This window comes from Panulirus ornatus, chromosome 5 (assembly GCF_036320965.1).
Source record: "Panulirus ornatus isolate Po-2019 chromosome 5, ASM3632096v1, whole genome shotgun sequence".
Taxonomy (NCBI): Eukaryota; Metazoa; Arthropoda; class Malacostraca; order Decapoda; family Palinuridae; genus Panulirus; species Panulirus ornatus.
Window position 1 is genome coordinate 7,645,580 of NC_092228.1, and position 17,058 is coordinate 7,662,637.

Consider the following 17,058-nt stretch of genomic DNA (forward strand, 5'->3'; position numbering starts at 1 on the left):
CCTCCGCCTGCGCCTTCCCCCCCAGGGTGTGTCCACCGGTGGGGCCATGTGAAATAATAATGATTCCCTCGGTACACTGGATCTCCGCCTGTGGCAGCCTCCTTTGTTTTGTTTTACGAGACTCTCACGGCGTCCAACGCAGGTGATGCCCACACGTCAGACATGACCGTCGAACTCCCGTGATATCATAATGCGTTAGTTGTTAACGTGGAAGTGTGGCATTGCGTTGAAATCGGTTATCCGCTATTACCTGAACCCCTGAGTTGACGGCGCGTTGGGCGCGTTCCTTTCATGGCACCTTCACCGTCAGGTCCCTCGCAACTCTGTTCTCCCCCCATCAGGTCTCCAGACAGCTCCTCGCCACCATCTCTCTCTCAGTCCCTCATTATCAGTTCCTCTCCCAACCAACCCCTCCTCCTCCTCACCATAGGTCCTCTCCTGAATCCTCACCATTCGATCCCCTTCCCAATCCCTTGCCCGTGAGATGCTCCCCCGAAAAAAAAAGTTCGTCTCCTACCGCCCCAATCCCATCTGCTCGAGATTGGTTTCCCGCTAAAATTATCTCGTCATTTCCATTCATAAGTATGCAAAGCGCTCGTAAGACGAGAGGGGTAGACAAAGAAATAGTTACGCTATATATATATATATATATATATATATATATATATATATATATATATATATATATATATATATATATATGTAAAGAATAGCTGACACTCTGATTATTATTAGAATCAGGGATGTTTTGATGTGCCGATGGGATAGATACGGAAGCTGTCTTAGAATACCGGAGATTTCCTGGGAGAGCTCCGTCTTGAAGGATGAGCTCTGGAAGATTTATTAAGCCGTCGCCGAAAGAATAATAAACAGCTAGGGAGGGTCGGGGGTTCGAGTCTGGCTGGTCCAGGGCGCGTCGCCCTCGGGCCTCCACTGATGATTAATTGATTCACGCTAATGGAATTATGATTCCGCGCCGGCCCCGCCAGCCAACTTTCGGAAAATCACGTCGCGTTCCCGGCCGACCTCTGCCTGCCCGCCTTCCCGCGACACCCCCGGGGGGTCACTGTCGCCCGGGGCCCCCCTGGCTCGAGAGATCTCCTCAAACGCATGGCAACATGCATCTTGCTGCTTCGTTATACAGGCTCTTTTTGCTCTCCTAAATTTAGGATTTTCTTTTTCGTAATTTCTCCAGAGAAAAAAAAAAAAAAAGACAGAGAGCGCTCCGTCAGAACCTTGCCTGCCTGCCTGCCTGCTCCTCCTCACATCCCCATGATCAAAAGAGGTGTTCCTCGGCGAGGTTGTTTGGGCTCGGGGTCCGTGCTGGCTCTGGACGCGACTGATGACACACCCCCACCTCTTCATCCTTGCGTTGGACAAGAACGAGGAAAAATATTTCTCCATTTATATAAACCTGGACTGTAAATTGGTTGACAATATTCTAATTTGCAATTGTGAATAAGGCAAAGAAATTGTAAATATCATCAACTATAGATTATTCATAAATAGAATTTCAAGATTGCAAGCCCCCAAAGCCATAATATGTTTATGATATACAATCTTGCCACAATGTAGAAGTCATTACTTGGCCTCGCTGGCCGTTCAGGAATAGTCAGATCCGGTGCCCCTCTCTTCTTAAATGAATAAATTTATTATAAAGTGATTTTGGCGTTGATAAAAAAAAAAAAGGTTATAAAGCGTTCAGTGGGCGTTATTTGGTTCCTGTGTGACTATGACACACATGGGTATATAGCTTTGTGTGTATATCATTAGGATGTCTTTCCGGAATGATGCTGGTGCCTCTCTTAGGTCAAGTATACCTGTTTTATTTGCCTTATCAGAACCGTGTAGTGGGTCACCATCTAAGAGAATAACTTTAAGGCAAGAAAATATTGATAATAAGCCAATAAAGGTATGTTGAATGACGTTCCATTACTTTCAGCTTGCGATTCCTAAAGATTGTGTATAAATTATTATACTTAATCGCTGTTTCCTGCGTCAGCGAGGTAGCGCAAGGAAATACACGAACAATGGCCCAACCACTCATATATGTATAGTATATATATATATATATATATATATATATATATATATATATATATATATATATATAATAAACGCCCATGCACGCACATATAAGTACATATACGTTTCAACGTATACACACATATACACGTACATACACATGCGCGCGCAGAGTTTATAGGTTACAACAGGGGTCTATGGTATTTCCGCCGGCTGTGATTAAGTTCCCTTCTTACGGTAATTAAAGCCATCTGCCCCCATTAAAACCTAATAACTGGTCCAAATTAATCAGACTTATTCCTGTTACTGAGGCAAGAAAGTCTTTAATCATCGGAGTTAAGATTTGATTCGAGGCCTCGATCAGTGCCGTACGATAACTGGGCGGTGGGTACCGGCAACGGGGCACCGAAGGGTGGTGGAGCGAGATGGCAAGTTTTTGGTTAATTTATATGTCAGTTGATGCTCATTTTTGCCTATCGAAGGTTGGAAGCATTTTTTTTTCTTTTAATACAGGTTTTGAATACCTGCAATGCCCGAAAGGACAATTATACATTCATGGCTTCTCATCAAATTTATATCGTTACACTGCAAGTTTTTTTTTAAAAGGGCAGCTTTCCCTCTGCCCTGCCTAATGGTTCTCCCACCGCTGATTTCCAGTGTTTGTTTTCACATTGTAACGGTAAATTACCCGCTCGTATGACAAAAGGCCCCCCTCCCTTTGTCATCCAGCCTTCATATCTTTTAACCTACAAACTAATTAACCTGTTTATCCCATCCGGCTGCAGTGTTAGCAACCCGGATATGATTACCAACACAACTATGCAAGGGACACGCAAAGGAGATAAAAAAAAAAAAAAAGGGCGTGAAATTGGTAAGGATGCGGGTAAACTGTTTACGTAAAGAAAGCTTCAGTGTAATCGGAGGAGGAGGAGGCCTGCCTGTGTGATACGTTGTTGGTAAATATATATATATATATATAAACTTCTGGAATACCATTTAGATCTCCTGAGAAGGTAAAACATGCTTGTCTGTTAGATTGTAATGACGATCCGTTGTAACCCGAACAGTTCGCTCTTTAGGTTAGTGTACGGATGTGTCAGCCACGTCCAGTACATTGTCAATTGATCCTCGTGTTGATTGATGGCGTCACCGTTTTTACCTGGTTGTTTGTAGTGAACTAACTGTACGTAGAGATATATCCCAACTATGTCGCTCTCTCTTTAATAGATAGATAATTCCAATCTTCATATTTTGATGTCTGTACCATACCACCAGTTTTCCATTGTCTTCTTACTCTTGCCATGTATTCTAGCTAGAGTCGTTGTGATCTACCATTCATGCCTTGTAGTCAGTTCTCTGTCCCTGTAGTTCTGTAAGACGCCCACAGGCGGATGCCTGGCTGGATTCTCATTGGTTCTCCGTTTCTTTCAGAGTAACAGCTGTTGGGCGATGACGGAGTCGATGCCTTCCCCCATCTGCCTTCTCATTATTGTATTCCTCAGCCTCATCCATTATCCATATGTCTTTTTCATTCTCCCCGAACTTCAGACATAACATCAAAGAAATGCAAGCAGGATGTACTGCAGACACAAAGAAGACTGGGATGGAGCCACTACCTTGGTTGCAAGAGCCAGAGCTCAGTGGTAGAAAGAGAAATGTTTATAATGTTGAAACTTCAGGTACAGAGCGGCCTTACTGTGCCACATCTCTTGAAAACCTTTAAGAGGAAATGCGGGTACAGAGGAAGAAATAAAGAGCGAAACTTGATAAAGAAAAATAAAATAGTGCAGAAGAAAATCATAGAAGATAAATAATACTCCAGTGCAGTTTTAAAACATATGAGAAGAAAGCATACGATGGACACTAGAGAACTAAGGATAATAGGATATGGAACCGTGAATTTACAACAAAGCAAAACACACGTAATGAATACAGCATGCATTCCTTTGTAAACAAATGAGACAACACAGAAAATGAAATAATCACTATTTTCATGAAGACAGGAAGATAATAGGAAGAAAATGTAATAGGACGAGATCCAGGTCATCTCCAAAAGTCGAATTTAAGCACGTCAAGAACCTTGCTTAAATGACTCGTCCCCTTTGGTTTAGAAAATTGATTGATGGCAGCATCAGGGTTAATACTGATCAATAATTGATGATCGGATGGAAAGTGCCCAAAGACTAGAAACTTGAGAATATTTTGTTCGAAGTATTTTACGACAGTTGGAAAAATGTGCTCCACATTAATGTCGAGTTTGCCTTAGCTCAGTACTTGGGGAGGAAATAATGGAAACATATTCGAGATAGGCAGTAGATTTAGAAGACATTGATGAGATGTGTAGGCATGGCTTCCTTAGCAGCAGATCCTGGTACATTAATTAACTACACGTTCGTAACCATTTCGGTATTGTGGATCCATGTATGCGTCTTCCAGGGACTGTGGAGGACGTGTATTTATATTTCCTGATTGTTTAAAAGAGGAACATGCTTTGTAGAGACATACATGGCATCAGCAACTCAAGGCTGCAAAATTATAGCGTCGATACTCTTGTACAACCCACAGATAACGATTGCGGGAAGAGGGTCATATGTCGATACCGTATATCACTAGTGACCCTAATTGGTCAGTGGGAAAGTGATGGAACTCCTTGGATCATCTATAGATAACTAAGGTGGTGACAGGCCGCGCGCTCTCCTAGCGGCCCCTTCTTACAGGGTCGCTAAGGTACGTAGTGGTGTGTCCGACAAGGCCAGCAGTAGTAATAGCAGGGCTATGAAACCCGTTTTATATGGATACATTTAAAGAAGAAAATCATCTGGAAACGGACGAAGAAGGTAAATAGGTGTTGATAATACTCGGGTGTATTTGAAACTTAAGTGTAGATACTCTGTTCAAAACATAGAGGTCTGATGACGAAGAAACCAGGCTGTATCGTAAAGTAGTTAAACTGTTGCTAGGAAATAAGTTGCTGACGGACATGGTCACTGGAAAATGGGATTTTCTTCCTTAATGTTATACATAACAAGAAGGGTGGAATAATAATATCATTTGAAAATGTACACTGTTAACCATGTTGAAATTACTAAATTCCTTTTTTTTCTCTCAGCAGATAACCACTTTACAGGTCAGTAAGTAAAGTGTGAGTTGTGCATGTTTGCTCTGCCTCATGCAAGGCAAATTCCACCACCTCTACGCGCATCCAGCCTCAACTAACATTTCCTTCTGCACATCAACGCGGCGTACATACACTTACTACCTACCCCACACTACATGAACTTCGACCATTTTCCATGCTGAAAACACACACGCACGCACACACACATACACGCACGCTATACCTCTGGATACTTCTGACGTGTTGTGTCCTGCAGTGTGTTCATGGAGCCGAACCGTGTGATGATCCGGACGTGTAATGGGCACGAGGTACAGGACAGCTTCTACCGACCCCAGTTCGACGACCACATGTACAAACACAACGACAACCCCAACCTGCCCTACGACACGCCGCTCCCACGGGGGCCCAGGAACGACTTCTCCCCGTAAGTAAAGTCTTCGACACGACTAATGACCGTAAGAAACGATTCACTATTATAGGTCTGAGGACGACTTTTACCGATTATAGATCCTGCATAGTTCTGTCCACGAGGAGAGTTCGTACACATCACCGTCAGGGGTCATACATGTGTTGCTCAGTAAGGCTTCCCACCACAGGATGCCATGGTCAGTGCGTTGTTATGACATTGGCAATAAAGTCTTCAGTTGTAGTCTTATTCTTGGACTCACACGAGTGTTAAGATGACCTGACTGATGCATTTAAGTATAGTCTTCACCAGGTATGTATCTCGCCCAGACAGACATGACCAACAAAGGTTTCCATTTAAGAAAAAGGGACTCGCAAGACATCTCTTGAGCACTGCTGTAACAGCGTATTGTGTAGATAGGATGGATGGGTGGGTTTCTTGACTGTTTACTCGTAAAAACTTTACCGTTCAGACTCCAGGGCGTTAGTTATTGCCACTTTACTGACGTTATCACTAGTATGCATCAGTGGGTTGGTCGGTAATGTGTTATCATGTATTCTTTCGTTATAAGGTTGGAATTTTAATTGTTACATGATGTATACATAAAAGATATTACCTGGTGCGATATTTCATGTATACTGCACCGTAAGAAAATCCAAAACACTTGATCAGCCATGGACGGGGCCATGAGAGCTGTGATGAATGTCGAAATTTTAAGTGTTGCGTGTGAAGCTTGCACGACGGAGGGGAGGGAAATGGGTTCCGAGAGATTAATTAATACATGAGAAAGGATATAGCTTTTTGAAACGGATGTTCACCGTAAGTAGCATTTATGGATTGTGTATGGAGTCTTCATTAGTCTGGAGGAGGTTGGAGGTAAATTGGAATTGATAACATGGTGTGTTTGCCATGTGATCGTTCAGAGAAACCACAATACCCAGTGTACGACTCGTTAAAGTAGATAACAACTCGCAGGTAACTAAATTGAGGCCTAGTAAGTAAAGCATGAGCTACATTGTAATGGTTACACCGTTGGGATATGGGAAAAAAATTTAAGCCAGCCATTGGTGACTGAAAGACAGACAAGACGGACAGACAACTGAAAGCTGTCGACATGTTAGTGCAATTAGGCAACGTTCCATCCGGATTTTTTAAATGTGGTGGAAATAGTATTGTTCCTCCCATTTCTTTTATATTATGCTGTAGCATAATAATCCCTCCCACCCCATACTAATCAGTGCAGACCCAGTTAAGATGTGGAGGGGTTACCGGCACAAATCAGTCAAATCAACCCACATTAGCCTAACACATCAACGTTAGGTCTCGCTACCCCACATCTCGTCGACGATATTGTATACAGTCTACGGACAACCAGACCCACATTTAACTAACAAGGCTATTTATTGAAATTGACAAAACAACTTACACTTTATCAGCTAAAGAACTTATACAGTCGTAACAGTTATTTATTACTATAGTAAAAATACTAAGGTAAGTTAAATTTTTATCAGTTCGGATGCATGAGCCCATATTTCTTTGATGTGCCAACACTAACAATAACCATGCTCATACTGGAAGCTTGCTCATCATACCATATTGATGCATAGGTTTAGGGCCCTGGCAGTCACTCTGGTAATATATATATATATATATATATATATATATATATATATATATATATATATATATATATATATACCAAAAAATGGTGCATTGAAAGACGATTTTCAGTCTCGTTTGCTTCATAAAACTACCAGTCTGTGCAACACTTAACAGTATACAGAATGACTATGCAACCCGTGATAATGAAATTTGTCTTATTGCCTTCCGAATATTCATATTATTATACAGTATGAAGGGTCCCCAAGTATTGCCTGTGCCGGGCGAACCTACTAAACCTTAATCCGGCTCTGCTATTCGTGCTTAAATAATCTTTCATATGCTCAAGGTTACTCCAATCACTAAACTTTATGCAAATTGTTAACCCTGCCATCAGGTGGTTCAGCCTGGAGGTTCTATGCTACAGCTTATAATTTTAAGTATTTCTGCCAATTCAGTTTTATTATTGTTTTGGGAATTTTAAAGTTTTCCTTTTATTTTTTCAGAGCTATAACACATTCTTAAGAATGGATGGTTGGATGTCAGCAGTATGTTCGTCTGATACCTGCCTAAATCTTGCTCTCCACATTATTTCGTATTGACTAATCTTTTTTTTTCAGCAAACCCATGAATTTTTTCAGATAAATGAAAAGTCGCAAGAACGCGAATCATAGATTACTATAAAGGACTATTTAAATACCTTATTTTAAGCAGCTTCACCAACCCCCTTCCTGGTCAAAAGTTGGTTCCGGGTCAGATTTACGTGGACATCTTTGCTGCCATCTGGTATGGAGATCTTAAGACTGATAGGCCATCATAAGCCTTCGTAACTAAAGTACTCGTGATTTTACATTCATTTTCCTACAGTAATTTTTTGTACATCGTATACACCAGTACAGCGGACTTTCCCCAACCTATACTACCATATGTTCACTTGGCAGGATGACGGATGGTCCGTTCTCAACGACTTGTCGTATCCATGGCGCGACCAACATCCATGAGGACGCCTACACGCTGGAGAACTCGGACAAGAGTCCGACTTTCCGGCCTTTCCAGCACAACCTGCCCCACTGCTCCCCGGAGGTCCACCGCACCTGCTGGTGTGTCAACTTCATAGCTGAACACACCAGACTCAAGGAAGACTCCACAAAGGTCCGAATATATATATATATATATATATATATGAAAAACTTTTTCATACTTTATCATCGTTTCCAGCGTTAGAGGTAGAGTCAGGAACAAAGAAATGGCCTTATTCGTTCACATCCATTCTCTGGCTGTCATTTGTAATGCACCGAAAACAGCCCCCAGTCCACAACCACTTCCCACAGGTTTTTCTGTGGTTTTCCCCTGCCGTTCCATATGCCCAGGTTCAGTCCATTGACAGTATGTCGCACCCAGTATACCACATCACTCCAGTTCACTCTATCCCATGCACACCTTACACCCTCCGGCATGTTTAGGACCCGAACACACACAACCAAAACAGGTTAAATGTTTTTTTGCAGACTGCACTCCCAAGATAGAGCCTCACCAAATATAACTTTTCAATAGTGGTGTAGCAGGCAGGTGGAACTCGGTAAAACCCTTCTGTCCTCTTCAAAGCAAATATAAAAATACCTGTAAAACATAATAATGCACTCAGAACAATCACTGGCTGCCTAGCAAACACACACACTCACTACCTACACCATGATACAAAGATAACCATTCACAATGCCGCCTCAACATGCTCTGCACTTAACACACTAGACGTCTTCCACACATATGAAGATAGAAGGATTCCTGGGGGATTCCTGGGGCACAGTAAGTATACATATAAAAAGGCACAGTCGAAACTTGATTATATTTAAATTTATTGATTGTACAGTATTTGTATTATCCTGTGGATAGAAAAAGAATACTGTCCATGTATTTCTTGTTTTAAATGGTGACTAAAATAGGTGGAAATAAGAAGGGTAAGTTGGGAGGAAGCACTGCCCTATTTTATCAGTTATAAAAGCAGAAACAGAAGTCAAGCTGGATTTTTTTTTAAGGTAAGGCTCTTTATTACAGATAAAAGTAACTCGCCAAAATGCAAAAAGGCAAGCTAGTGAAAAAAAAAAGTTGGTTCAAATAATTGTAACTGATAAAAGCAATGATGTTAATGTATTTGTAATGAAGTATTTGTTATCCAGCAATAATATTATAAATGTTGCAGGTGAAGGAGGACTGGAAATATGTGGCTATGGTGCTGGATCGTTTGTTCTTGTGGATCTTCACCTTGGCTGTGTTGGTGGGCACAGCTGGCATCATCCTTCAAGCTCCCTCCCTCTACGATGACCGTGTACCTCTCGATAAGGAACTATCTGAAGTGTACCGGCCACGTCGTTTTAATAACTAAGTTTGTTTTAGCTGGGAATGAGCACCCCCCACCCCCAGCAGACTTTAGCTTCCGAAGATAGGTGCCTAAGAGGATACTGGAGAGCATTATTCATGGGCCTAAACCAGCATACATGAAGGTGTCAGCTCTTGCCAAGAGAGTTCCCTGTGTTGCATCCACTTGCCAGAGACTAGTATTATATGGCCAGAAGACTAGAGAGCCTACTCTGAAGGTTCCAGGTGTTTATGTTAAGAAAAGGGTTATGCTAGATGATAACACATGCACAGAGTCTTGGGAAACTGTCTCAAACATGAGAGTGCCAAATTGTTGGTACTGGGAATGTTGGGCAAGCTTTAGGGAAATCACAAGTAGAGCTGTAGATGAGCCATGTTTTCTATATGTCATATGGATTTTGATATGTGAATCAGAAAATAACCAGTGTCTAAATAATATATACTGCGCAAAATATATGTAATGTATGTATAGAACAGAAAACAAACGCACAAACATACACACACATGAAAATACTTGTGCATATTCACATGCATACTCATCCATTCACACACACAAACACTTTGACATTTATTTTCATGTGCACATTGCCTGTACTGCATCAAATTCTTATATTCATTCCTCTCAACATTTTTAAATTGTTAAAATTCTCACCACACCAACAAATTTGACAACTAAGTTTAATTAGTTTACTCGAATGAACTGATACTCATAGTGCATTTTCAACCACCAGATATGCTGACTAGCACTGAAAAATCCTTGTTTGTTGCAAGTCTTTAAGTTAATAGTATAAGTTAAATTTCTAGCACCAAAGGTATTTGCTTCAGTGCACTACCCTGGAGTGAGTTTGCTTACTTTATCATACAATAACACACTAGGATGAAAATTTATCAAGCAAAGCAGACCCCAATGGTAGTAGTAAATGCACTATAAGTGTGTTGATTTGAGTGGCTCTTCAGTATGGCCTCCAGTTAGCCTCAGTGTAGTTCTGAAATCTCCTCTGAAATACCATACAGACAGTCCTAATCACCGAAAAATCAGCTGTGTAACAAAGTGTAGGATACAGTGATGTACTTTTGAATATTTTGTATTTTAGAATAAGACAAAATAACCTCGTCTACTAAGTGACATTAAGTGACAAAAACAAAAGATTTTTTTTTCTGGTGAGAAAGCTTCATCAAAGAAATTTGTGTGATCTAGATAAAGAGTGAAATATTAGTCAGACAATTTGTAATACCGTAGTGCAAAGCAAATATGCCGTGCAGAACAATACTTTGATACGCATTTAACAGTTGGATAAGTTGGAAACCTGAAAATGCCATGAAATTACTTATCCCATCCTCCACGTAAGGACACCAAGCTTGCTCGAGTGCACGTGTTGAACATCAGTAGCATCTAGTAGTTTTGTTGTTATCTCCAAAACTTTGAATACTGTAGACTGACCTGAATACCCATATGACAAATCTAATCTGCGTATCGTCGACCATGTCAGGTGTTACTCGTTAGTTGGGTCACATTCTGGAGGAGGGATTACATGTGCAGAAAACTGGTACATAAATACAGTCTTCACAGGGGGTAAACAGTGTTATCCCACAAATGCTACAAATGTTGCAGTATTGGAAATTCATACTGTTAAATAACATACCAATTTGTTGATGATGATAGACTGATTGATAATTGTGAAGTCAATGGCATTGTTATTATAGAAATTAAAGAGAATGTAGTAAAAAGTATGATCAGATTTGTTAAGTATTTTATGATGCTGAGAAAAACTTAATTAAATGTGTGTGACCTTTGAACAGAATTGTTGTCCAATCAATAATTATTATTCATTGATGATAATTGTGTAATTAGGGGTTTATTTTCTAATGCAGAACTTTATAATAATCCTTGCCTTTGTCTTCTTGTACAGAATATAGACCATCTTGTTGATGCTGAATGTTTAGTATGCTGAGGGTTAGCATATCTTAGCCTTATGCATTGTTGTATTATGGCTCAGTTTTCTACTCCCAAATCTTGTAAGATGAGCTCAACCTAGGACTATTTAAGGCTCAGAGAATAGCTAATCCTAACATACATTGTGGAGGTCATCTTACGTGTCCAATGTTGGAGGATATTTAGTACAAAATTTACTTAATTTTCTTAATAGTGAATAATGAAAATGAAATTTGTACTTTTCTCAGTTCAGGGTGTTATGATGCAGCAAAAGTTTAGATGCAAAGATTTCCTCCACCATGGATAAGAGAACTAGTAATTATAGTAGGACCAAGTCCTTGGTCATGTCATCACGGCAGAGAAGCGGGTACACGATCATACCATACCTTTTTGACTTTAAACTTCAACTTGGATAATGGTTTTGTATTATCATCTATGAAAGGATGATCCCATTCCCCCGTTGTCCACTTAGTAAATATATACATAATATCTGAAAATGCATAATGGACTCATCTGTGAAGTGTCCCTAGGCGGTTCATTTTTGCGTTCCATTTTTAGTCTCCCATAACCCTGTCCAGGCTTTGTCAATCAAAATTTGTGTTGGGCATCATAGGTTTTGGATGTATGACATTTTTGAGCCATTAATTACAGGAAACATTGTCATAGAAGACGGTTCAAATTTTGGCTAATGATGTGTTTGGGAATTTAAATACAGTATTCTTAATACTGTACAAAGTGCAAAATTTTGGGATGCCATGTACAGGAGCAGTGTTCTGCAGTAACTTCCCCAGAATTTACACTTGATTCTTTGGGGATAAGGTAGGATGTTCACTGGTTTGCACAGAGCTAGTCACTTATGTCAAGGACCTGGACTAGCTAACCCCTGTATCCTGGGTGGTGCCACCTTACAGAAATGGAAGACACCATACATATATATATATATATATATATATATATATATATATATATATATATATATACTTTATTCTTTAGTAAATTTTCCATAGCCAGGTGTAATTCATTTGTTCTAAATTTTAAAACTTGTTAAAAATGAGCTTAATTTTGAATTAGGATGCTTTTTTTGTTTTTTCTTCATACATTTACTTTAGACAATGTTAAATCTGATCCAATATAGATGAATTTTATTGCCTTGCACTAATAAAATAAAATTATGAGGCTTCACCAATAACCCGTCAGTAAATTAATGCTTCTTTTGAAGGACTGCAGTGGATGTCTTAATTTTGTATACATTTTAGGATTTTTAATAGCAATACCAATTACACTGTCAAAAAATAAGACAAAACAGCACTAGATTGTTTCACATGAGATTGTTATGAGTTGTTGTTTAGCTGCCAAACAGTGAGACTTGTGAGATCATTCCAAATGCAACCAAAATATTTTTGGTTTGGGGTATATAAGGAGTAACCAAAGGAAGATGTAGGGTTTGGACCAGACAACATTCTTTGACTCCCGCAACATAACATGGCTTCTCATTGCGCACATACTGCACATGGTAGTTACAACTTGCTCAAGATATCAATTCAAAATTGTATTGTTATATACATCTTCATTACTTTTGATGAATAGGGTAAACAAGTACAGTTTGAGTGGCAATGAGGAAGCAACACATTAGTTACATTGTGAAGATCATGGCAAGTTGGCTGTTCCCTCTACATCACTGTGGCTACTCGCAGCAAAATTTTGAGCCTCGAGAAGTAATTATAGAGGTGAATAATGTTGAATGCTGGTTATGGCTAGTGTGAATCTACCAATTTTTTGGTGTACTAGGTAAAAGTCTTGTGTATATGCCAAATGAAAAGGGGCTGTCTACCTGCTGAATATTGCCATTATTTAACAAATATATGCCAAAAATCTGGCATAATGGTTTTGCTGGAATGATATGGCTATATATCAACTTCATCCTACTTATTATAATTGGCATGACCTGTAAGTCATGCAATATTCACTGCCACATGTTGACAGTATTGGAATGGCATTCCTTTATGTGAACAGCATAATACATCAGTTACCACAGATCAGATATTTAATTACATGCATATTTCTGTATCCATAACTTAATGGGATGGCTCCTAGAGACCATTTGGTTAAACACTTAAGCCAGTCATTGACTGTAAAGGAACACGAAAAGTCAAGTGAGGGATGGAGGAATAATCATCATCACAGTATTGAAACTGAACAGAGCCAGCTCCTCCCCAACTCCTCATTTATTTTCTTTCAGGCAGTGGCCATGAAATGATGAGAATGCATGATTTAACAACATAATAGGAGCATTTCCTAAATTTCAAGTGGCCATGAAAATATGAGAATGCATGATCTAACAACATAATAGGAGCATTTCCTAAATTTCTTCATTGTGAAAATATGAGACTGCATGATCTAACAACATAATAGGAGCATTTCCTAAATTTCTTCATTGTGCACATAGTCAAGATAGATTATATTGGACAATTTCAAAAGTGGTTATCATTGCTCCTTCAGCATGATCATCTTTAAGTTAATATAACAATATGCACAAAATCCTTGGCCACTTCACTTAATATCGGAAGTGTCCTAATGCTTTACCAAAGCAGTATTGCACAGAATTATTCAAGGCTCAAGATAACCATGTGGATGTCATTTCATATTGTCAACATAAGGAGGTAAGCTTCTAGGTCCCCCTGGTGACATCCCTGCTGAATCTGTGATAAACCTGTTACTGAACTGTGTCATTAAAACGAGCCATCACTGGGATGAAGCAGGCCAATAGGAAAAAGTTCTTTTGGCTCCCCAGCACTCATATCACAGCAGTGCTTCCAGTGGTGACTGGGAACAACAATCTGCGAAATACATAAAGCTTTTAGTAGTAAACCATAAAAATTGTAAATATAGGCCAGTAAGTTGCAAACCCAACATGATTACTATCGAGGCTCAGAATGTTTCATCTCGTCACATTTTCCTTTTTGGGCAATATTAAAGAAGTTGTTTATTAGGCTGTAAATAATGCACATCATGACACAAGGTTCCACTTATGTGCGTCAAAAGCGAAACACGTGGATTGTTTTCTATAAAGGACTCTGTTGAGATCCTTCGTAGTTAAAACAGTAATTGTGAATACAGATATAATACATAAATTTATAAAAATCCTTTGAACCATATATGTTTACATTAGCAAATTAACAACCAGGAATTTTTGTAAATGATAATTTAAATTTAAAATTCATCAGATTACATATACAAATAATTTTGTGTAGTTTTCCTAAATTTAAAATGTAAATTGACATGGAAAATATTCCTGGGATAATTAATTGTCTTTTGTTATCTGATCTTAACTTTTTACTGCTAGGTTACACTCTCCCTGACAACTTGAACTTGATATATCAGTAACTCTGAGCTGTAAATGATGCTTCAACATGGCTAACATTCTGTAAGAGAAGGCAGTGGCTGTTTGTCCACACAGTCAGTGAGGTTTTATATAACCTAGGTGATGGAGATTGGTTATCCAACCTCACAGATGGGAGGATGAGCAAGCAGTGCCTGAAAGAACTCCAACTGCCATCCTGAAGCTCTAACTACAGCTCAGGACAACTGAAGGTCAGCTGGACCAGTGTGGGGCTGCAGGTGGCCCGCTGTCAAACTCTCGCATTCTGTTGGACTGCGCTCTGTAGCCATTTGTTTATAATTTACATTTATAGGAGAATGAAATAATAAACATACGCAATGGTTTGAGTTTTTCATCCTCCTCTTCCACTTCCTTTTAACCAAAATCAAGATGAGCTTAGAATTCAAAACTGCAATTAACCTTAATAAGTAATGTGTTTACCAGTACCTATAATATTAGCTATTTGTTATGAGGGCTTTCAGCAATCCTGTTCCTAATCTGACAAAAAAACATCGTTTTATATATATATCCCTGAGGATTGAGGAGAAAAAATACTTGCTCAGTAATCCCTCCACATTGTAGAAAGGCAATTGAAAGGAGTGGGAGCAGGAGCCTGGAAATCCTCCCCTTCAGTTTTACCTTTCCAAAACAGGCAACAGAGAAAAGGGCCAACACAGGAGTCTTCCTGCTAAGGCTCTGTCATCTGTTCTTGGACCGTACCTCACTAATGTGGGAAATGGTGAATATGTATAAAAAAAATATACATATATATATATAAAATTTATTCATTATACTTGATCGCCGTTTCCCATGTCAGCAAGGAAGTGCCAGGAAACAGGTGAACAACCCATTCACTCATTCATATACACATATATATACATAAATGCCCATACATGTACATATACAACATACAAACCTCCAACAGCCAGGATCGAACCCGGGACCCCTGTGCCACAGGCAGGAATGCCTAGCAGTAGCATTCCCGCCTGTGGCACAGGAAACCAGGTTCAATCCTGCCTGTTGGAGGTTTGTATGTTCTATGAAGGTGCATGTTCATATGCACTTTATTCGTATGTACATATACATACACAGACATATTTACACATGTACACATTCATGCTTGCCTTCAATCCATTCAAAACCAAACCTGTCTATTCTTTGCTAAACCAAATAACTTTGGTTTTATTCACATTTACTCAACTTTTTTTTTTTCACATGCTCCAAAACCTGAGACACAGTTTCTGCAGTTTCTCACTTGAGTCTGCCACTAGCACCATGTCATGAGTAAAACAAGAAACCTCCTGAGCTCCCTAGCCCCACAGACTGCATACATGCCCCTCTCCAAGACCCTTTTATTCACCCCCCTGCACTATCCCATCCTTAATTAAGCAGTGAGGATGAGATCACACATCCTTGCTGCAGGTTAACCTTCACCTACAAACACTCGCTCTCCCCTCTATATCTACTTGTACATTTGCTGCATCTATAAGCTTTCCTTCCACACCATATATTCATAAAGTCTTCACAAAGGATCTCTATCGAACCTTTTACATGCTGTCTCCACATCCATAAATGTCACATATAAATCCTTCTGTTTCTCTAAGTATTTCCCACACATTTCTTCAAAGCAAACCTGATCTATGCATCCTCTACCACTCATAAGACCACTGTTCCTCTACAGTCTAATGCTCAGTGTATGCCACCACCCTCTCAATCTCCACTTTCCCATAAAAATTACAAGGTATACTCAACAAACTTAACCCTCAGTAATTCATTCTCACCATTGTCTCCCATTTCTTTACAGTGGCATCAAAATACATGCATTCTACCAATCAAAGACCTTACCAGGATCCATACATACACCAAAAATCTAATTAACCAATCGATAACAACAGTCATAACCAATCCTTCAAAGCACTCACTTCATCTCTGCCTCCTAACATGTCTCCATTCAGCCCCTTTTGTTCTCTCATTTTTCTCACACTATTAACCTTATTCTTCCTCAAGTCTGATGATACTCACTCACCCCATAGCTCATTTGCCCTCCTGTTCAGCCCCTGACCTGCTGTTTTCTCTTATACTTGTCCAAATAACTCGCACTTCTTCCGTGTAAGTAATGCCCTTACAACTCTCTCCCCTTTTTCACTAATACCTTGCCATCCCACCACTCTACCCATTTTCACTTGCTAATCTAACTTCAGCATGGCACACACTTCTCTTGC

At 39.6% G+C, this 17,058-nt stretch overlaps 1 protein-coding gene across 6 annotated transcripts in view; it reads left to right on the forward strand.

Annotated features, from left to right (window-relative positions):
• LOC139747840 (acetylcholine receptor subunit alpha-like) overlaps positions 1-15,179 on the forward strand; it is a 331,403-nt gene extending 316,224 nt beyond the window's left edge. For 4 of the 6 annotated variants that reach the window (XM_071660369.1, XM_071660365.1, XM_071660364.1 and 1 more), the window contains 3 exons: positions 5,400-5,567; positions 8,090-8,300; positions 9,349-15,179. In XM_071660369.1, the coding sequence (XP_071516470.1) occupies positions 5,400-5,567; positions 8,090-8,300; positions 9,349-9,531 (562 nt within the window). In that variant the 3' untranslated portion in view covers positions 9,532-15,179. The remainder of the gene's footprint in view (positions 1-5,399; positions 5,568-8,089; positions 8,301-9,348) is intronic. The other 2 variants (XM_071660367.1, XM_071660368.1) reach the window with 1 other exon arrangement.
• Positions 15,180-17,058: the final 1,879 nt, after the last annotated feature.